Raw genomic sequence first — 24,508 nt, 5'->3', positions numbered from 1 at the left:
GGATTTTATTGATAGTGCTGTTCAATTAAGCTGAAGTCAATAAAATATGCAGAGAAGATAAATATAAGTTATGTAGTAGTCTAGTAAAAGGGCTTAAAAATGTGCAATTTCAGAAACATCAAAGTAAAGGCAATTATCTTATAGGATAACTAAACATTTAAAAAGTAGGAACTCATTCCATGGTGCCAGATTTGACATATAACAGAGATTCTTTCAACAAAAATTCTTATATTTGGCTTAAAGCACATGCTGTTAAAAGGAAAATAACTAGATTACTCTGGAGTAAAAAGGAAGTTCAATTCCTCAATTCAACAGACACTGGTTGAAAACTTATGTTCTTACAACTGGATAGCTAAAAACAAACGTGATATTTTTGAATAAATTAAGAGAGAGAGAGAGAGAGAGAGAGAGTAAAGTCAGACAATGTTTAGTCAGGGACTAGAAAATCTTGGTATTTCCATCATTATCCAGATAGGGCAGCCAGCAAAGAGTTTAGCCTTCTAATTTGCCCCAGAAGGCAGATTCTTCTGCCTGCAGAGCTAGAAGTGAAGAATAAAATAAAATAATCCTTGGGTCTATAGTCCATTTAAACAACTCAAATGTCTTCAGCATTAACAGCACATTTAAGTGCCAATAACTCAAATGGATAAGAAAGGATCTGTCTTCTAATTCATCATTTCCCAAAGTACAGTTTCCATTGCGCAATGGTCCCTTCAGGACACTCTTTGAAAAGGGATTGGAACAGTATTTCCAGAGATGCTGCATTCCGTGCTATAGTTCTCCTCTTGGGAATTTGATTAAAAAGTTTAGAAAATTCCTGCAGTCAATACAACTGTTTCTTTTGCCTTAACCGGGTATGTCCGAAATTCTAGAACTCATTTCTCCTTGGAACATTTTTCGAGGACACCAAATTCTCTTGATTTTCTACTACCTCACTGGTCATTCCTTCTTAATCTCTTCCTGATTCCTCCTTGTCTAGACCTAACTTGCAGTGACCCAGAGTTCAGTCCTTGTTTCTCTGTTCTTCTCTATCCTCTCTCACTTGGTGACATTCTATAGGCAAATAATTTTAAATACCATTTGATGTCTACAACTCTCAAATTTATATCTCCAGTCCAAATCATCCTCTGGAACTACCAAATTTCTACACTGATGGGGTTTCTTTCTTTCTTTCTTTCCCTTTTCTTTCTTTCTTTCTTTCTTTCTTTCCTTCTTTCTTTCTTTCTTTCTTTCTTTCTTTCCTTCCTTTCTTTCCTTCCTTCTCTTTCTTTCTTCCTTCCTTTCTTTTCTTTTATTTCTTTCCTTCTTTCTTTCTTCCTTCCTTCCTTTCTTTCCTTCCTTCTCTTTCTTTCTTCCTTTCTTTTATTTCTTTCCTTCTTTCTTTCTTTCTTTCCTTCCTTCTCTTTCTTTCTTCCTTCCTTCCTTGCTTTTCTTTTCTCTCTTTCTTTCTTTCTTTTTCTCTCTTTTCTTTCTTTTTCTTTCTTTCATTCCTTCCTTTCTTTCCTTTCTCCCTTCCTTCCTTCCTTCCTTCCTTTCCTCCCTCCCTCTCTTTCTTTCTTTTTTGGAAAAACAAGCTGAAATCTTGCTCTTCCTCATCAAAGCTGCTCTATGTGTACTCTTTCCATGCACTTGAAACAAATTCTATTCCTCTAGTGCTCCTGCGCAAAACCTTAAAGTTGTCCTTGACTCCTCTCTCTCATACCCCACATTTAATCCACAGGAAATCTCATGGGCTCAACCTTCAAAACATATCCATAAGCTAAACACTTCCTGTTAGTTCCTGTGATACCATCCTTGCTCAAACTGTCATCTTCTATCACCTGGGTTATTGTAACAACCTCAATCTTCCATTCTTATTAACCTTAAGCATATTATCAACACAGTGATCCATTTAATTCAAAAGTCAGAGCATGTCAATCTTCTGGTATAACCTCCCAACCCAATGGCTCCCCATTTCATTCAGAGAAAAGCCATAACCCTTAATTATGTTCCACAGGTCCTGAGATCTGTTCTCCATTACTTCTCTAATCTCATTCCCTATACTCTCACCTTCCCCTCTACTCAGAGCTCGTTACTGTACCTTAGACAGTCCAGACCTGCACCTGCCTTATAGTCTTTGCAATAAATACACCCTCTGACTAGAATGCTCTTTCCCCAGAAATTAAGTGGTTTACTAGCTCCCCAGTTCAAGATTTTGTTCAAACGTCACTTTCTCGTGTAAAAATTGATCAATGGATGCCTTTGAATGGTAAGTAGAACTATGAGATATTTTATTTTATTTACTATTCTTATTTTATGCAGTAGGAATATATTATATTTATTTAATAACATTTATTATTTTGTAGTTATTAAAGCCACATATGCTGTTTTTCAAAATCTTGGAAATTAGGAAAAATGATAAAGAAAAAAACTCCTACCATGCAGAGATTTTGTGATGACTATTAACCTATTATTTCATTTTTTTCATTAAAAAGAACATTATTTATATAAAAAATGTCACTTTCTCGATGATGCTTATCTTTATTGCATTTAAAATTGTATCCCAACCTGTGACCCTCTAGACCCCCAATCCCCTATCCTGCTTTGTTTTTACGCCTTGACATATAGCACCTTCCAATATAATACATAATTTACTTATTTATTAACTGCCATTCACCACAGAATGTAAACTCTAAGAGAGATTCTTCATTAGTTTTATTCACTGATATATTACAAGCATCTAGAAATATCCTCAGCACATAGTAGGTGCTCAATAAATATTGCTTGAATGGATAAATGAAACATACTTATCCACAGATAATAGAGAATTACTGTGCAATACTTAATATTTATCAATATCATTTTATCCTTGGTATTTTGGCCAAAATTAGACTTAGGTGAAAAAAGACAACACTAGAAGGATGACTTTTCCTGACAAAGATGTTTACATTACCTGTCTCCACAGATTATTAGATTTCTGTAAATTAATAGATGGGCCTTAATTCTCATCGAATTATAAAGTCAAAATAAACATCAGTACATCTAAGAGCCTGACTACAATTCTAACCCTGACATCTGAATGACCTTGGAATTTTTATAAGAACATACAATCCATGGCCCATCTCAGCAGTACAGTTCCTTAAGGGCACTCTTCCACAGAAGCATTCACCACCAAAGAGTCTGAGTTTTGGTTAACACTGCCATTAATTAGGATCATGTAAAATAGTTAATACTTACTCTTAAATAATATTTAGGCCAAGTTTTTACTATTTTCCATGATATTATGCTTTAATTTTTAGTTCTTCCAATTCTTCCAATATTCAACTAAATTTCCCTTGTTGAAACACCATTTATAAGGATAGAATTTATAAAGAGGAAAAAGCAATGGAACTGCTTACATTAATTTCAAGCTTTTTGGGTAATGTTATTCATAAAACAATGCTTAAACAGTCATTTGGTGAAAAAATCATTTATACTTTTAATATTTTGACTGTTTTTGAATAAAATGAAAAGTTATATTCTAATTATTACTGAAAGATAGAATTATGCAAAAATTTCACTGATATACGTGGGAGTATTATTTAGTTTTAAGAACTATGAATTGCAAATATTTCTACTTGTTTTATAAAACATACTGAAAAACTCATTAAATGCCATCAATCTGAGGAATGTCCTGTTTGATTTATAAAATGTTACTTTATTACTTTAAACTACATATAGCATTCCTCTGTAAATTCCTTAAAGACTTACTAAAGTCATTGCTTCAGTGAATAGATAAGATGTAGAGAAACAAATAGCATTTCAACTATTTAAAATAAACTGGATAAATGCAATATGTGACATCACTTTCTAAAAATTTATAAGGTATTATCATTTAATAAATGGGTATAAGAGAAAGTTTGAAAGTACCAGAAAGCAGTTTAGCCTCTTAAACTGTATTATACATTCTCTCTAAAACATTATTTATTCATTTATTGAAAAAGTTTTTCTTCAATGATTATGAAAGATAAAACTCCAAATGATTACAAGTTCTTAATGAAATAAGAATTAATGAACTGTTATATTTTAAATTCCAAAGTCTAGTTTTTAGCTGCTGTTATCAAATGGGGATATGCTATCATTTAGTGACTTGAAAAACTATCTTTTATTCTATAATAATAATGCCAACATGAGTCATCTGCATACATAATTACTTAAAATAAATTAGGTAGCCCGTTTTAACCTATCTGCCACTAAAAAAGGCTATGAAGTAACCAATTCCACACCCACATGGGGACAAGGAAATACTATAAACCACACTTAGAGAGCAAAAGATTTACTAACTAAGGTTTCAAAGCCAAGCAAAAGAATAAACCTTCAGAAGTTCCTCTGAAAAAAATGCATGTTAGTTATCAAAACTCAAGAAGCAAGAAAATTACTCCAGTAGGGTCCCTGGTCTACATGGTAAGATCTTTATTGTCTGGTAGGACAGTAAAGGACAGCAACGAATTATAATCCATAATTCACAATGTAATGTATAGATCACTATGGCTCAATTAATAAAAAATAGTAATAACCACAATAATTTAAACACTTCCTATTCATATCCAGATTTATCTAGAATTGGACATTTCAAATGCAGTCTTTTTTTCCTATGGAGACATTTGAATCCATTTAACAATCTAATTGTACTATTTAGAATCACATAAACTAAAAATTACTAAAATATCACCTATAGCATAATTAACTATAATATAATAGTTCTATTTACGGACTGCATACAGTTACCCACAGAAAAATCCAAGGATACAGCTCAGGCTTTTTCAACCTTGGCACTATTAATATTTTGGTTTGAGTAAGTTTTTGTTGTGAGTAAGAAGGGATGGGCTGTAACGTGCACTGTATGGTATTTAGTAGCATCACTGGCCTCTACCCACGAGATAGCAATAGCATCCACCAGCTGTGAAAACCAAACATGTCTGGAGACATGGCCAAATGACCCCTGGGGGGCAAAACTGCCCCCTGATAGAAACCACCAACATAAGATAAAGGAAGGAAGAAAGGAAGGGGAAGAGAGAGAGAAAGTAATTAAACTAGGCATTCTTAAACAGTTAATAAATCTGTATAAAATAAAGTTGAATTTCTAGTTGCTAGATTTAAATGTGTTTATTGTAGTTTAAGGCTATTTATAAGAAAAAAATCATCTTTAAAAAAAAATCAGTGTTGGGCTTCCCTGGTGGCGCAGTGGTTGAGAGTCCGCCTGCCGATGCAGGGGACACGGGTTCGTGCCCCGGTCTGGGAAGATCCCACATGCCGCGGAGCGGCTGGGCCCGTGAGCCATGGCCGCTGAGCCTGCGCGTCCGGAGCCTGTGCTCCGCAACGGGAGAGGCCACAGCAGTGAGAGGCCCGCGTACCAAAAAAAAAAAAAAAAATCAGTGTTTTGTATTGTGAAAACAATAAACACATCATCAATCTCAGATAAATTCTACTGTTCTTACATAAGAAAAAAATTAATAAGTATCTTTCTCCTTATTTCTTATTTCTATCTTAAGAATAACACCCTACCTTCCTGCTGTCTCCCAGGAATAAACACAACTGCAGTCTTTGTTTTCAGTTTTGAAGGCAAGAGAAGAGCTTTTTCCTTTGACTCTACAGGTGGTTCCTGAAAGTGCTCTCCAGGTGACCTGAGGTGACTGACAAGTCTATTTTGCATTTACAAACAAGTTTAATAGGACCCGCATATTAACAAGAGTAATAATTTGATATAGCAACCAGAATTACTTTTTGTATTCACTTATTACCTATATACTACTCTTTCAACTTTCTCATTTGATTACTCTTTGGCTTACCATAGATGTAACTGATCGCGCATCTTCTTCATAATTTACTACTGGAGGTGGCTCTTTCCCATCATTTTCTTGTACTTTTTGCTCTAGCAATTCTTTCTGTGCTGTAAACTTTGCCTCGGTGCATCTCAGCTGCTGGACTGACTGTTTTAGCTCTTCAAGTGTCTGTTTTTGGCTTAGCAGAAGTACAATACTAAAAGAGAACAGATTAATATAAATTATTTCAACTTCTTAAAGAAATAAAGACTTTAAAGGAAACTATATATATGTATATTTTGCTCCTATTTTCTTTCATTTTCCTCTTTATAAGAGTCATTCAGAATCATAAGAATTATGAAACTAAACAGATTTTGAGTCATCACAGTAGTTATTAAATGTTAGCATTAACAAAATGGAAGGAAATGTTTAGAAGCAAAAACCAAATTCAAGATGCTTTCAAATGTATTACAATATATAGCATTCATTTTATTTTACAGTTAAACCATCTACCTCACAAAGTACAGACATTTAGGTCCAGAAGTGTAGAGCCTAAACTGAACTGATATGACTGAAGGAGAATCTTACTTTATTTCAAATCTTAAATGGAACATAGATAAGTCAGATCTGTGCCTAGAGTAAAATAAACCAACTCAAGGTGACAGCCTGGAACCAAGCTGTGTGCATATTGTGAGGGGTGTGTTTTTAGAGCTGGGGAAAGATGTTCTGATAAGGACAAAGGGAATGAGTGTAAGTCCCCAAATCTTCCCCATAACATCATTATAAAGACAGTAGACTTCCCCATTCCTCCTTTAGAGAACTACACAGGCCACATGTTACCTTATAGTGATCTTTTAGCCCTTGGAGGCTGTCCTTAATAGGAATTTCAAATTAATTCACCCATATTAAAGCCACAAGAAAACAGGCAGTGCCGGTGAGGAATATCTCTGGGAATGCTATCATACTTCGTGTATTAATACCTTTTTCTTTTAACATCTTTATTGCAGTACAATTGCTTTACAATGGTGTGTTAGTTTCTGCTTTATAACAAAGTGAATCAGCTATACATATACATATATCCCCATATCCCTCTCTCTTGCGTCTCCCTCCCACCCTCCCTATCCCATTCCCTCTAGGTGCTCACAAAGTACCGAGCTGATCTCCCTGTGCTATGCAGCTGCTTCCCACTAGCTATCTGTTTTATATTTGGTAGTGTATATATGTCCATGCCACTCTCTCACTTCGTCCCAGCTTACACTCCCCACCCCCGAGTGTCCTCAAGTCCATTCTCTACATCTATGTCTTTATTCCTGTCCTCCCCTAGGTTCTTCAGAACCATTTTTTCTTTTTAAGATTCCAGATATATGTGTTAGCATATGGTATTTGTTTTTCTCTTTCTGACTTACTTCACTCTGTATGACAGACTCTAGGTCCATCCACCTCACTACAAATAACTCAATTTCTTTTCTTTTTATGGCTGAGTAGTATTACATTGTATATATGTGCCACATCTTCTTTATCCATTCATCTGTTGATGGACACTTAGGTTGCTTCCATGTCCTGGCTACTGTAAATAGACCTGCAATGAATATTGTGGTACATGACTCTTTTTGAATTATGGTTTTCTCAGGGTATATGCCCAGTAGTGGATTGCTGTGTCATATAGTAGTTCTATTTTTAGTTTTTTAAGGAACCTCCATGCTGTTCTCCATAGTGGCTGTATCAATTTACATTCCCACCAACAGTGCAAGAGTGTTCCCTTTTCTCCACACCCTCTCCAGCACTTATTGTTTGTAGATTTTTTGATGATGGCCTTTCTGGCTGGTGTGAGGTGATAACTCATTGTAGTTTTGATTTGCATTTCTCTGATGATTAGTGATGTTGAGCATCCTTTCATGTGTTGTTGGCAGTCTGTATCTCTTCTTTGGAGAAATGTCTATTTAGGTCTTCTGCCCATATTTGGATTGGGTTGTTTGCTTTTTTGATATTGAGGTGCATGAGCTGCTTGTAAATTTTGGAGATGAATCATTTGTCAGTTGCTTCATTTGCAAATATTTTCTCCCATTCTGAGGGTTGTCTTTTCGTCTTGTTTATGGTTTTCTTTGCTGTGCAAAAGTTTTTAAGTTTCATTAGGCCCCATTTGTTTATTTTTGTTTTTATTTCCATTACTCTAGGAGGTGGGTCAAAAAGGATCTTGCTGTGATTTATGGCATAGAGTGTTCTGCCTATGTTTTCCTCTAAGAGTTTGATAATGTCTGGCCTTGCGTTTAGGTGCTTAATCCATTTTGAGTTTATTTTTGTGTATGGTGTTAGGGAGTGTTCTAATTTCATTCTTTTACATGTAGCACAACTTATTGAAGAGGCTGTCTTTTCTCCATTGTATATTCTTGCCTCCTTTATCAAAGATAAGGTGACCATATGTGCGTGGGTTTACCTCTGGGCTTTCTATCCTGTTCCATTGATCTTTCTGTTTTTGTGTCAGTACCATACTGTCTTGATTACTGTAGCTTTGTAGTATAGTCTGAAGTCAGGGAGCCTGCTTCCTCCAGCTCCATTTTTCTCTCTCAAGATTGCTTTGGCTATTCAGGGTCTCTTGTGTTTCCATACAAATTGGGCAATTTTTTGTTCTAGTTCTGTGAAAAATGCCATTGGTGCTTTGATAGGGATTGAATTGAATCTGTAGATTGCTTTGGGTAGTATAGTCATTTTCACAATATTGATTCTTGCATCCAAGAACATGGTATATCTCTCCATTTGTTTGTACCATCTTTAATTTCCTTCATCAGTGTCTTATAGTTTTCTGCATACAGGTCTTTTGTCTCCTTAGGTACGTTTATTCCTAGGTATTTTATTCTTTTTGTTGCAATGGTAAATGGGAGTGTTTCCTTAATTTCTCTTTCAGATTTTTCATCATTAGTGTATAGGAAGGCAAGAGATTTCTTTGCATTAATTTGGTATCCTGCTACATTACCAAATTAATTTATTAGCTGTAGTAGTTTTCTGGTACCATCTTTAGGATTCTCTATGTATAGTATCATGTCATCTGCAAACAATGAAAGCTTTACTTCTTCTTTTCCAATTTGTATTCCTGCTATTTATTTTTCTTCTCTGATCGCTGTGGCTAAAACTTCCAAAACTATGTTGAATAACAGTGGTGAGAGTGGACAACCTTGTCTTGTTCCTGATCTTAGAGGAAATGGTTTCAGTTTTTCACCATTGAGAACGATGTTGGCTGTGTTAAAAACCCTCCAGAAAGTAGGCGTAGAGGGAACTTACCTCAACATAATAAAGTGTATTAATATCTTAATGAACTGTGCCATGCACTACTGAAAGTAAGTTACTAATACATAAAAGACAATTGGGAAAGACAGTCTCTTCAGGAAGCGGTCATGGAAAGTTGGACAGCTGCACGTAAATCAACGTTAGAACACACCCTCTCACCATACACAAAAATAGACTCAAAATGGCTTAAAGACTTAAATGTAAGACAAGACACCATAAAACACCTAGAAGAGATCATAGGCAAAACATTCTCTGACATAAATCGTACCAATGTTTTCTTATGTTAGTCTCCCAAGGCAACAGAAATAAAAACAAAAATAAACAAAGGAGACTTAATCAAACTTACAAGCTTTTGCACAGCAAAGGAAACCATAAACAAAACAAAAAGACAACCTACAGAATGGGAGAAAATATTTGCAAACAATGCAACCTACAAGGGCTGAATTTCCAAAATATATAAGCAGCTCATACAACTCAACAACAAAAAAAACAAACAACCCAATTCAAATTCAAAACCATATGATCCAGCAATCCCACTCCTGGGCATATATCCAGACAAAACTGTAATTCAAAAAGATACATGCACCCCTATGTTCATAACAGCACTGTTCACAATAGCCAAGTCATGGAAACAACATAAAGGTCCATCGAAAGATGAATGGATAAATAAGAAGTGGTACATAAAAATAATGGAATACTACTCGGCCATAAAAAAAGAATGGAATAATGCCATTTGCAGCAACATGGATGCAACTAGAGATTATCATACTAAGTGAAGTCAGAAAGAGAAATACCATATGATATCACTTATATGTGGAATCTAAAATATGACACAAATGAACCTATCTATGAAACAGAAACAGAATCACAGAAATAGAAAACAGACTGGTGGTTGTCCAGGGGGAGGGGCTTTGGGGAGGGATGGAGGGGGAGTTTGGGGTTAGCAGATGTAAGCTTTTATATATAGAATGGGTAAACAACAAGGTCCTACTGTATAGCACAGAGAACTATATTCAATACCCTGTGACAAGCCATAATGGAAAAGAATATTTTTTGAAAAGAATGAATATATATGTATAACTGAATCACTTTGCAGTACAGCAGAAATTAACACAACATTGTAAATCAACTATACTTCAATTTTTAAAAATTGCTTTAAAAAAAAAAGAAGGAGATCCATAGACTAGGAGAAAAGATTTACAAAAGACACATCTGATACAGGACTGTTATCCAAAATATACAAAGATCTCTTAAATGTCAACAACAAGAAAACAAACAAACTGATTAAAAAATGGGCCAAAGACCTTAACAGATACCTTACTGAAGAAGATATACAGATGGCAAATAAGCATATGAAAAAATGCTCCACATCATATGCCATCAGAAAAATGCAAATTAAAAGAACAATGAGATAGCATCATACATTTATGAGAATGGGCAAACTCCAGGACATTGACAACACCAAATGCTGGTGAGGATGTGAAGCAACAAGAACTCTCATTCATTACTGGTGGAAATGCAAAATGGTATAGTCACTTTGGAAGACAGTTTGGTAGTTTATTACAAAACTAAACATACTCTTACCATATGATCCAGCAATCATACTCCTTGGTATTTAGCCAAAGGAGTCAAAAACTTATGTCCACATAAAAGCCCACACATGAATGTTTACAACAGCTTTATTCAAAACTGCCACAACTGGGAAGCAACCAATACGTCCTTCAGCAGATGAATGGATAAACTGTGGTATATCTGGACAATGGAATACTTTTCACTGCTCAAAAGAAACAAGCTACCAGCCCACAAAAAGACATGGAGGAACCTTAAATGTACATTACTAAGTGATAGAAGCCAATCTGAAAAGGCTACATAATGTATGATTCTAATTATATGACATTCTGTACAAGGCAAAACTATATGGAAACAGTAAAAAGAAAGCTATATGGAGACAGAAACAAACCAGATATTCTTCACAGGCTGAATGATCAAATTATGGTATATCTATACAGTCATGAGTTGAATTGTGTCCTCTAAAAAGATATGTTCAAATCCTAACCCCAGGAACCTCAGAATGTGGCCGTTTTGGAAACAGGGTTGTTGCAGATGAAATTAGTTAAGATGAGGTCATACTGGAGTGGTTGGACCCTTAATCCATGACTGATGTCCTTGTAAGAAGAAGAAAATCTGGATACAGAAAAGAGACCACACAGGCAGAACACTATATGAAGATGGAGGCGGAGATTGGAGTGATGCTTCTATAAACCAAGGAATGTCTAGAACTGCCGGCCATCAGCAGAAGCTAGGACAAAGGCATGGAACCGAATCTCCCTTAGAGCCCAGACGAAACCAGCCTGCCAAGACCTTACTTCAGACTTTTGGCCTCCAGAACTGTCATAGAATAAATTTATATCTTTTTTTAAGCTGCCCAGTTTGTGGTACTTCAAAATGGCAGTCCTAGGAAACTAATACACATGCTATGGAATACTACATAAGAGTAAAAAGGAATGAAAGTACCTGGATGAATCTCCATAGAATTATAATAAATGTAAAAAGACAATCTCAAAAGGTTACATACATTATGATTCCATTTTATATAACATTCTTGGGAAGACAAAATTATAGAAATGGAAAATAGATTACTGGTTGCCCTTAACTGGTGTTAAGGAGGGGGTGGGAGATAGAAGGCAGCGTAGCTATAAAAGTACAAAATGGGGGATCCTTGCAGTGATGAAAATGTTCCAAACCATGCCTGTATCAATGTTAATATCGGATTATGATATTATATTATAGTTTTGCAAGATGCTACCATTAAGGGGAACTGAAAAGGTTTATGGGATCTCTCTGTATTAATTCTTACAACTACATGCCAATCTGTAATTATCTCCATTAAAATTTAATTTAAAAATATGTATCAGTGGTTGTTCCCTGGCGGTCTAGTGGTTAGGGTTTAGTGCTTTCACCCATGCCGGGGCCCAGGTTCAATCACTGGTCAGGGAATTGAGATCCCACAGGCCACACAGCACGGCCAAAACAAAAAGTTTCACTGCTGCTTCCTGTGGTAACGTGAGGTTTCTATCATCTCATATACCTTGGGTTTCTAAATAATCTGTTTTAGAAATAGGCCTTTTTAAATTCTTCTTCAGGAGTTCTAAATATCTATTATGTCATATCAGCAATCACTTAGACATTCTGAGACACTATCCTAACACCAAGAATTAGGAAATACATAAAAGGGAATATCACTCAGCCATAAAAAAGAATGAAATAATGCCATTTGCAGCAATTTGGATGGACCTAGAGATTATCATACTAAGTGAAGTAAGTCAAAGACAAATATCATATAATATCACTTATATCTGGAATCTAAAAAAGTGATACAAATGAACTTATTTACAAAACAGAAATAGACTCACAGACTTAGAAAACAAACTTATGATTACCAAAGGAGAAAGGTGGGGGGGAGGGATAAATTAGGAGTTTGAGATTAACGTATACACACTACTATATATAAAATAGATAATCAACAAGGACCTACTAAATGTATTAACATCTTGCTTTTGTTCAATAATTACTTTTTAAACAATACTGTTATATAATCACTATGTAACACACTATAATTATTTTATATGCTTATAACACCATTGAGCAAAAAAGCTATAAATATTTCAAGAAGAAGAAAATTATAATAAATGCATGATTGTATAATACAAGATGCACAAGAAGCTATAAATAAATTTAAAACATTGAAGGGATCAGGACTTATGCAGGTGCTATTTACTCCCTATTTCTGACTACTCTTTCCATGCATTCTTCACTTGGAGGGCACTTTCTGTCCTTCAGGTCTCAGCAAAACTGCCATTTCCTACAAGACCCCTGACCACCTATCTTAAGTGGGTACTCCTCTGTTATTCTTCTATCTGAACTCCTTGTTTCACAGCAATTATCACAATTGTTAATGTTCTGTTTTGTACTGGTCTACTCTACAAAAGTGTAAGCTTCATGAGACATGTGACCATATGTGTCTTAACCTTTCACTGTATTCATAGCACCTAGTGGATATAATCTAAAAATTCTGAGACAAAAATAAAAGGTACCTGAGTTTGCAAACCAGAACAATACTCCAGATGGTTCAAGTATTACCTTCACTACAAGCCAGATGTGAATCTTTGCAAGTCTCTTAAAATTTCTGGCCCTCAGATGTCACATAATTTGAAAGACAAGGAGGCTGAATCAAGTGATCTCTTAAGATTTTGCATGGCTCTAAGAGTTATGATTTTATAATGTACAAAGTATTTTTAAGTACTGGGTGATAATGGTACAGCATAATACAAAACTGAATAATCATTCACTTTTTGTAAATCAAACTAAGCATTAAAACCAATAGTAACATTACCAGCTCTTTATGCCAATGAGTCATAAATGACATTTGCTTGGTATATTTTCCCATAAACTATTTTCTATTACAGTAGTCAAGGATCATAGATCAGGAGAAGATGGGTATTATTTCAATTTGAATAAAAATGTGTTGGAAGTACTGAGCAAAGATATGTATACTAGAGTGACGCTTTGTGTTCTATTAAAATTATACCATTTCAAATGGTTGATTTTATTCCTTTCACCCACCCTTTTTTTTTTTGCGGTACGCAGGCCTCTCACTGCTGTGGCCTCTCCCGTTGCGGAGCACAGGCTCCAGACGCGCAGGCTCAGCGGCCATGGCTCACGGGCCCAGCCGCTCCGCGGCATGTGGGATCTTCCCGGACCGGGGCACGAACCCGCGTCCCCTGCATCGGCAGGCGGACTCTCAACCACTGCGCCACCAGGGAAGCCCCACCCTATTTTTTAAATAAAATTTTGCAATAGCTGTACTTCAACTGAGACCTGCATCATTCATATAAGCTAAAACTCTGTGTTTCTTAGTGTGAATTTAATGTCACATAAAAACCATTCTTTAAGTTCATTTTTCACTTTATATTATTCAATTATAGGACTCAAAGCTATCAAATGATTTCTCATATCGTTTATTTTTTCACTGTTATTATAAGATGTTTTGGAGAAATTTATGTTAAACCCAAATTTAAAGGTTTTAACATTAGTCCCTCATATGTTATATTTTCATAGGAACACAAATGCTATTTCTATTAAGTAAACATTCACATAATTCCATTAATTTAGAAATAATTTAAGAATGTAAATTATCTAATATAGGATATTTTTAGTATTTGGAAAAAATGTAGTTTTGTTTTATTGTTTTGTTACTTTCATTTTTTATTTATTTATTTATTCTTGGCAGCGTTGGGTCTTCGTTGCTGCACGCGGACTTTCTCTAGTTGCGGCAAGTGGGGGCTACCCTTCACTGCAGTGCACAGGCTTCTCATTGCAGTGGCTTCTCTTGTTGAAGAGCACGGGCTCTAGGTGCGCGGGCTTCAGTAGTTGTGGCACGTGGGCTCAGTAGTTGTGACTCGTGGGCTCTAGAGCACAGGCTCAGTAGTTGTGGTGCATGGGTTTAGTTGCTCCGCATCATGTGGGATCTTCCCAGACTAGGAATAGAACCCGTGTCCCATGCATTGGCAGGGGGATTCTTAACCACTGCGCCACCAGGCAAGTCCCTGTTTTATTACTTTTAACTAACACGGTATATGAAGCTATAAATGTCTGCAGAGTAAAAATAAATCTATTTTTGAAACTAGATAAAAATTGCTTTTAATCATATATTTAAATAAATATATGTAGACATATATATTTACATATACACACAAAAAATGGAAATGTTTAAGAAATATTAAGAAAATGAAATGCAAACATTTACCCTAGAATCCCTTTCAGACTATTTGTTTAGCAAAATATTTTAACATATGATTCAAAGACAAACTTCAACCCCACCAATGTCTAAATTAATGAGATTTCAAAATGACTACTTAGTTATATAAATATGCTTAACATTTTCAAGATTATACCCTGAAGCTAACAATAAAAACTACATTAATAACAAAGGGGTGACAGAACTTGGGTTAAACAGGACTCATTCCCTGAACTGCTTGACATACTTATCCCGTCTAATTTATTCTCCTAAGACCACTGTTAAAATCGTAAGATCAAGCAATTACTGTGATCAAACAGACAGAAACCTTGGAGTCAGGAACTCATGCATTTTCTATCACTTACTGGGTATGTGATTCTAAGTAAGTTATCTAAATTCTCTAAGTCTTAAAGGTAAAATCCAGGTAATTACACAGGGAGCATAGTGAAGATAACGTTCAGTGAATTAACATATATAAAACATCTAGCATAGTATGTGGAACAGCGTACAAACTCAAGAGATATTATTTTCCATATGTCCACCACCCTTTAAGCTTCCTCTCCTCTATGCCCATTCTCATCTTCTGATAAATACAAGTAGGTGGGGGAATGTGGATCACACTGATTATGTAGATGAAGAGAGAATCGAAGATGTGAGTCAAGAGAACATACCAAAAAAATCAAAGAATCTACAACTTCCAGGATAAGACAACACTTAAAGATTGCCTCCCCCAGCAACTCAGACATGCTGGTGAGAGGGTCAGCTAACCAACTGTATTTCTTTATATCTGCTAAATTATAAAACAGGAGTCATTTACAATGCGCACATGTACAAAACTGTAAAACGTACAACTGCTTGGTCATCTGAAGAGATTTACTAGCAAATAGAGAAAAACAAAAGATAATTTTTTTAACTTTATACGTGCAATGGTTGATAAATTTTATTTTTATAATCCCAGTAGAATCTTCTGTTGATGCAATACTGAAAATTTCCAGATTTATTAAAGGAATATGCAGAGTAACTCAAATTTCCCTGTTCTCGCCTTTAAAAGGCTCATCAATTTCAATATGACATTTAACACCAAGTTGTAATAAAAGCCATAGTATAAGTGGGAGAAGTAGGCTCCTAATATCCTGAGTTGTAAAATAGGATAGATGGTGTTGCCATTCACTGAAATTTTAAAAAATACTAAGAGTGAACTAGGTTGCGTTGGGTTGGGTTATATTAAGGGGATTTTTTTTTTTTTTTTTTTTTTTGGCGGTACGCGGGCCTCTCACTGTTGTGGCCTCTCCCGTTGCGGAGCACAGGCTCCAGACGCCCAGGCTCAGCAGCCATGGCTCATGGGCCTAACCGCTCCGCGGCATGTGGGATCTTCCCGGACCAGGGAACGAACCCGTGTCCCCTGCATCGGCAGGCGGACTCTCAACCACTGGGCCACCAGGGAAGCCCTTGAGGGGATTTTTAATTCAGCCTTAGATATGAGAGATTTAGTGTACTTCTAAGGCATCCAAGGAGGCATGTCAAGTAGGCAACTGATTACACGGCCATAGAGTTCAGAGAGGAAATCTGAGCGAGAGTAATATACATGAGTCATCTTCAGGGGATCACCTAGAGACAGAGTACAGAGAGGAGAATGACATAGCCTAGGGCCATGCCTTGGGTAACTCCAAAATATTCTGGCTGAGTGGGGAGGATGAATTTACAAAGGAGTGGCCAGAAAGAGAGAAGCAAGATCTGTCACCTTGGTCCCAAAGGCCAAGGGAAATGAAGTCAACAAAGATACTGTGAGGAGGTCAAGTAAGATCATTGCTAAATTTAGCAATATAAAGGTCATTGATGATCTTATAGATATCTACCTATTTCAACAGTGACAGGGCAGAAGCCAGATATCTGTGGGTTAATTACTAAGTGAGACTTGAGGAAATGAGTGTTCATTAGCACTCTTAGAACAAGTTTGACTAAGAAAACAGAAAGCAAAGACAGTAATTGAGGAAAAAGATGAAGATTAATGACAGGTTATCTAGGGTGGTAAGAAAGGTAGAGATTATTTTCAGGAGTCAAAACCTAAGAATATTTAAAAAGTGAGCACAGGACACAGTTGAGAAGAAAAGGTGAACATAATATATAAGACAATGTAAAATTTCTGGGAAAGTAAGAGATGATGAGATATAAAAATAGGCACAAGAAATAGACAGGAAAAGGAACAGATCCTCTATGGAAGTAAGGAAAGAGAATGGGTACAAACGTGGTGCATTTCGATATCTAAAATATCTAGAAAATAAGGTACTTGCCACCTAATGATTCTAATTTTTTCTATAATGTAGGAGAGGTCCATCTGCTGACTATGATGGGGTATATAACAGGATCAGAAATTTGAGAGAAGTAGAAAATATTTGAAAAGTTGTGTAGAAAGTAAGAGCAAGTATAGACCAGACAAATGCTACACATCACAATCCTTGAAAGTCTTGACAAATCACACCAATTGGGAAAGTATGATAGCAAGAAATTTATATATTCTAGTCTAGGATTAGAGAAACCATACCAGTAACCCCTGTTAGAGATGCAAACAATGACCAAGGTCAGATTAGAAATTTTAAATTTTAGATCAAAATTTAAACCTTAATACAGTAGAAAACATAATTATTGAAATCAGTAAAAACAAGAGTATAGAAAAACAAGTTATGTCAGAGGATCCATGAAAATATTTACAGACCCAGAAATCAGCAAGAAAAACAACAGTAAGACAAAAACAGCACAGCAAATATCAGAAGGATTTTTATAGGTGAAACAGACTGCTCTTTTTTAGTAAGTTTATTTGCTTCCTTCTAACATCTAAACCAGTTTCTAGATAATACTGGTCTGTCACTTTCTTAACAAGGAAGTCACAGTGAATCTGGTAGACTTTGATGAGGGGGAGTAAAGACAGGTTTTAACAGGGTTTTTCAGAAAATAAGTCAAACCATTAAAACATTGAGACATATGATCAATATACTATATTGATAAAAACACAAAATCACTCTTCTAGAGTCCAAGAAAGTAATTCAACCATACACAGTTTTATACTTAATATGAAATTTCAGCTTCTAGAAATTACACATCCATAATTCCATGTAACTGAAGTACTTCTGTAAAATTACATCAATTAAACTTTCTTCCTTCAAATTATTTTTGTTTTACTCACTCAGACTTCTTTTCATAAGTCTTAGAAGATTCCTCAATCCTCTTCTCTAACTCCAGGACAGCTTCCTCCTTATTTAAAAGCATCTGCTGTGTCTGTATAAGTTCCTCTGCTAAAGTTTTCAACCTAGAATGAACAGTTTCCTCATTATCAATCAATACATTAATTACACTCACTTTATACATACAAAAAAAAAGGGATTCATATATCTAAGGTTGCAATGTCCAAAACAGTAGTCGCATGTAATTTTACACTACCAAATGTAAAATAGCTAGTGGGAAGCAGCCGCATAGCACAGGGAGATCAGCTCGGTGCTTTGTGACCACCTAGAGGGGTGGGATAGGGAGGATGGGAGGGAGACGCAAGAGGGAGGAGATATGGGGATATATGTATAGGTATAGGTGACTCACTTTGTTATACAGCAGAAACTAACACACCATTGTAAAGCAATTATACTCCAATAAAGATGTTTAAAAAAAGTTAATGCATATATAAATTTAATTAATTAATTAATTAAGAGTAAAATTTCAGTTCTTCAGTTCCATCAGCCACACTTCAAGCACTCAACAGACACATGTGGCTAATGGCTACCTCTTTGGACAGAGAAAAGAACATTTCAATAATCACAGTGAGTACTCTTGGACAGTCTGTTTTAGGGAGTCTTATTCATCAAACAGCAAAAGAGAAAGAGAAACTGAAAACAGAGAAAGAGAAAAGGACTAAAGTAAAAAATACCTGTCAACTCCCAGCAAGAGTATATAGTGAAAAAAACACGATTTTTGTTTTCAGAATAACATGTATTTAGAATCTGGCTTTGCCACTTTTTATCTGAGATCCTGGGCAACTTGCTTAAGCTCATTGGATCTATTTTCTCATTAGTATTTTGGGTACTGTAATACCTGCTTCAGAGCATTGTTTTGAAGACGAAATACACTAATGTATAAACAATGAATGGTACTTAGGAGGCATCTGAGTAAATAACATCTAGTATTATTTGCATATGTTATCTCATTTAGTTCTCACAACAACGTATGAGATAGATACTGTTATCCTTATTTTAAAGAAAAGAAAGTAAGGCTCAGTCACATGGTAATTTAATATAAACTATTTCTGTTGTCACATATTACAATAGAGGTATTTTTTATTAATATATAGATTTTAGTACAATTAAATACGTAAAATTAATATGTACCCATAGACCAGACAATTTTTGGTCACATAAAATGCATTTGGTCCTGAATAGAAATATTTCTACCACGAAAACACACACAGCTGGAATCTAGAAAATAATACAAATTAACTTATTTACAAAACAGAAACAGACTCACAGACATGGAAAACAAATTTATGGTTATCAAAGGTGAAAGGGAGGGAAGGAATAAATTAGAAGTATGGGATTAACAGATATACACCACTATATATAAAATAGATAAGCAACAAGGATTTACTGTATGGCACAGGAAACTATATTCAATATCCTTTAATAACCTATAATGGAAAAGAATCTGAAAAAGAATATATATATATATATATATATAACTGAATCACTTTCCTGAACACCTGAAATTAACACAGTATTTTAAATCAACTATAGTTCAACTACAAAAAGGAAAAATAAAATTTCTATAATCATAAAATATATGTACACAGCTATCATATCACATTAAAATTTTTATCTTCAGCTTTTTAAAGCAAGACATGAAACCCAAAATATACAAAATATTAAATAACCCAAGTATATGAATATTTGAATTTATTTAAAGTTAAAGAGATGATAAATAAAGTCAAAAGTAAAAGTCAAACTTCGAAGAAATATTTGCATTGGGAATTACAAGCAAAAGCTCATGTAGAAAAACTCTTAGAAAAAAGTCAACCTACTATGAAAATGGACAAAAAACACAACAGGAAGTTCATCAAGAAAAATTCAAATGACCAGTAAGCACACGGAAATATTTACAACCTGAACCACAAAAAAAAAACCCTGCAAATTAAATGAATAGTAAGTTATTTTTCACCTACTAAAATTGACAAGCATGAAAAAGTGATAATATTCAATATTGTAGAAAGAAAGAAAAAGGAAGGAAGGAAGGAAGGAAGGAGGGAAGGAAGGAAGATATAGGAAGGATGGAAGGGGTATAGGATTGGAATAGGGGGTGATTTAAGGACAAAAAAGCCTCTCATATTTTACTCTATATTTATCTATATTATTTAAATCTCATAACAAAAATGAATATGATTTTTAAACTATTAAATAATATGTAATAGAGATAGAAGAGGTAGAAAAACTATGAGACATAATCAGAACAACTCAAAATATAGGGAAGGAGGGAGAGAGGGAGGGAGGAAGGAAGGAAGACACATACCCTATTGATGTGACAAAACTAGCACAAATTTTTTAGTGGTCAACTTGGAATTGTCTCTCAAACTTCAAATTAGAATATTCTTTGACCATCTAAAAATCTGTCTTACCAGAATACAAAGTGCACACAATCAGTCCATATGAAGATGTTTGCTATAACACTGTTTATAAAATAAAAAACGAAAAAATATTTAAATGTTCATCAACAGGGGAATAGCTGAATAAATTTTAATCCATTTAAGATACAGAGCATATAGTCACTAAAAAGAATGAGGTGCACACATAAAACATTCTTCCAAGGCAAAGTCTTAAATTAAAAGGCATGATGCTGAAAAATACATATAGCATGGTTCCATTTATACTGAAGTAAATGTATGTGTATATGTGCTACTGACTGAATTGTATTCCCTCAAAATTCATATGTTGAAATCCTAACCCTCAAAGTGATGGTATTTGGAGAGAGGGACTTTGGGAGGTAATTAGGGTTAGATGAGTTTGTGAGGGTGGAGCCTTCATGATGGGATTAGTGTCCTTAGACGAGACACCAGAGGGTTCGCTCATGCTGTCTCTCTCTCCAATCCCAGACAAAGAATAGGTCATGTGAGTACACAAGAAGGCAGCAGTCTACACCCAGGAAAATAATTTCACCAGGAGCCAAACTGGCCAGCACCTTGATCTGGAACTTCTAACATCCAGAACAATGAGAAGTAAATGCTGTTGATTAATCCACCCATTCATGGTATTTTATCATGGCAGCCATAGCAGATTAATACACTATGTATGTATTTATGTGTGGAGAAAAAACAGGTTACTACAAACCAAACTTTCATCGTCACTCTGAGGGGTTTGGGATTGGAATAGAGAGTGATTTAAGGACAAAAAAGCCTCTTGTATTTTACTCTATATTTATCTATATTAGTTAAATCTCTTATAACAAAAATTAATTTGATTTTTAAACTATTAAATAATAGGTAATAGAGACAGAAGAGACAGAAAACCCATGAGACATAATCAGAAGAACTCAAAAAACAGTAATCCAGATTACTTCATCTATGTTAAGAGTTAAGCAACATAATAAATCTCAACAGGTTTCTGAGGGCAGTAATATATTATAGCAAAACATAATCAATGATGCTTATAATAATGATCCAGAATCATAAGGGAAAGGTTAAATTAGATAGGTATTTTTTTAAGAATATATATATATTTACAAGAGACATACATCAAATCTGGTAAAATTATTTTGTTGAATTTGATGACAATATAAGCTTTGATTATCAGGAAAATTCAGTTTTGTAGAATAGTTCATATCCTGACTACTAGACACAGAAAGCATTACTGTATTAAAATTAGAGGTCATTCTCAAGAAACCTACATTTCAACTTCTGGCTTCAAGCTACTTATTAACAACTATAAATACATAAGTAAATAACACTCGCACATAATGCTTTGCTCTTTATAAAACTCTGCCCTATATATAATCTCATTTAATCAGCATGAAAGTCTGGAACACAGGACCCTACCTCTGTACCCGTCCCAACCCCAGTCTAGAGGTAATAAAGACAAGCTTCTCACCACTGCCTTGGCCATGTTGCATCAAAGCTGAATTTGGTAGAAAGCTCTTTCCCTCTCTTTATCACTTTCCTCTCCTCTGTTCTTTTACTTCTCTCTCCTATACCTTTCTCTATTCTCTTCTTTTCTTCCTGCTCAATTTTCCATTCACCTCTCTTCTCAATTCTTCCTTCATTCATCTAAACAGGTGTTTACTAAGAGCATACCTTGTGTCAGGCATGCTCCTAGACACTAGGGATACAACAATAAACAAGTTTGGCTTCAGGAAACTTACATTCTAGTAGAAGAGACATCGACCTTTTTTCTTCCAACCCTCTCTTCTTCTTCTTTCCTCTCTTTGACTATTACTGTTTCTTTCCCTAGTTTCTTCTCAATTCTTCTCACTGTACCATATTCTCTGCTCCATCCTGAAATAAATACATAGTCCCACCAAACTGTAAGATGCAGGCACCATGGCTTACTCTTCACAGCACATCCCTTACACTTAGCACAGTGTCTTGCACACTCTGCAAGTATGTGCTCAACTCAGTTCTCTATGTCTTGTTTTTCTCATGAGTTCACACATTAAGCTTTTCTCTGCAATTCCCTAATAACTCCCAAGGCTCTCCTGATTCCAATCATTCTCAATTATCTAGAGTGTGAAACCAAAGAGCTACCTCAATGTGGGAACAGCACAATTTATGATTTTCACCCACCATATGGGCTAAACTGATATATGAACCCCTACTGCAGTGGTGCAGTGAGGGAAGCTTTAGTTCTCTGTATATAGATGTCATTAGTACAGGGCTGACTCCTTTCATGCAAACATTTTATCATCAAGCTAATCACTTTACCTTTCTACATCAGATTAAGAGAATTATTTGTGTTTATAACTCTACACCTCTACTGCATTTTGTAAAGCACCTTACTCTGGTATAACAGACAACAGGTCTAGAAGCAGACACCTTCATGTTCAATATTTACTTGGCTTTTCTAAACTTCCATTTTCTTCCCTAATAAAACAGAAATTAATACTTAATTTAAAGGGTTCCTGTAACTATGATGAATAGTTTTAAAGTTCCTAACATGGATTTGGAAGCATAGTATATTCCCTATAAATGTAACTGTATATTATTAACCAATTTTACTAGTTTCGTAAAAAATATTTTTCGAAAAGTAACTTTAAATATTGTCTTCTAGGGAATTCCCTGGCGGTCCAGTGGTTAGGACCCCGTGCTTTCACTGCAGAGGGCCCAGGTTCGATCCCTGGTCGGGGAACTACAATCCCACAGGCCACATGGCACAGCCAAAAAAAAAGAAAAAAAAAATTGTCTTCTATTTTTTTAAAGAATATTTTGTTAACATTGGATGCAAAAGTTAACATTGCTCCCAAGGCAGAGGTAGGATTGAGTGTATTTTAAATAAAACTCAAGAACAGGTTATATTATTTATACATTATTCCTAATTAAGGACAAGTAAAGTAAAGAAATTGCAAGAATGCTACATTGAAAGTAGAGGAGCCATTCATAATTAAAAGTTGTTTTTCCCTTTTAACAGTGTCATTTCCAAGAACTCTAACTTTTTGGAAATCTGAAGAATTTCGGTTCCATGAGAAATTAACATAAGCTTGCATGTCTTTGTTATTCTTGATGCAAACAAAACAGTATGTCTCTATACACACACATATACACACACATACACATACATGTTGATTTGATGTGACATGACAGTAATAATATCACCACAAATCTAAAAGGAAGCAAAAAATGGGGAGTTTTACTATTGATTTCTTCATATTTATCACTTGGAAAAATTCAAGGGAAGACAGTTGATTGTGGTGAGCATCATAGTTACTCTAGTTAATTGTAGTGTTGCCCTCTTTTTACTTTGAAATGGGGTAAGAAGGGAGGAATGAGGTGAAAGCCCAGAGTCCTGATCCATTGTTTAAACCACCTTAGACTGCCTAACTCCCTCTATCAGAGACCACTGGCATGTGGCAATTCTAGCCAAGTATATTAAAATCCAAATCTGCTAATACTTTCTACTTCCTTTAGCAATCATTCAGCCTTCTGAAAAATATCATATAAGCTTTCAATGAAGAATTAAATACGAAGTTTTGTTTATGCTAAACTTGTGACGTACACATGTCAGCTCATTTGTGAGAAGAATGAGGTGGTACTCCTGATTTCTTTTCAAATTTCTGATTTGTGCTAAAACAATTTTAACCCAGAAAGAGAAAGAAACCTACCACCAGCTTATTAGATTCTCTAAAGAGCTGGAAAGGTACTAGAAGTTAAAACAAAGGCCTAGAAGAGCTAGTAATACTTCTGTTCTCTGGCAGGTCTGTTATGTTAGCTAGAATTTACTACCTGTTACGTTGAGCAATGAAGGCTGGAGGAAGAAAGAAAGAAGACAAGAAAAAAGGAAGGAGAAGAAGATCACAGAAAAAGGAATAATAATATTAGTTTCCTCTACTTTATCTCACTCTTGATCATGTCAAAAAAAATAGTACCTCTTCTTCAGGCTTTAATCTTTTACAGCCTTAGCGCAAACAAAGCATA

General features: G+C 35.1%; 1 protein-coding gene across 14 annotated transcripts in view; it reads right to left on the bottom strand.

Moving 5' to 3' along the window:
- FER (FER tyrosine kinase) overlaps positions 1 to 24,508 on the bottom strand; it is a 476,299-nt gene that overhangs the window by 303,783 nt on the left and 148,008 nt on the right. For all 14 annotated transcript variants that reach the window (XM_089909164.1, XM_089909159.1, XM_089909160.1 and 11 more), the window contains 2 exons: positions 18,041 to 18,163; positions 5,808 to 5,997 (listed from right to left, as the gene is read on the bottom strand). In XM_089909164.1, the coding sequence (XP_089765290.1) occupies positions 5,808 to 5,997; positions 18,041 to 18,163 (313 nt within the window). The remainder of the gene's footprint in view (positions 1 to 5,807; positions 5,998 to 18,040; positions 18,164 to 24,508) is intronic.

This window comes from Delphinapterus leucas, chromosome 3 (genome assembly GCF_059928025.1).
Source record: "Delphinapterus leucas isolate spDelLeu-1000000601 "Yukka" chromosome 3, BTC_Dleu_Yukka2, whole genome shotgun sequence".
In the NCBI taxonomy this organism is placed as follows: Eukaryota; Metazoa; Chordata; class Mammalia; order Artiodactyla; family Monodontidae; genus Delphinapterus; species Delphinapterus leucas.
This window is presented reverse-complemented; position numbering and strand designations above follow the sequence as displayed.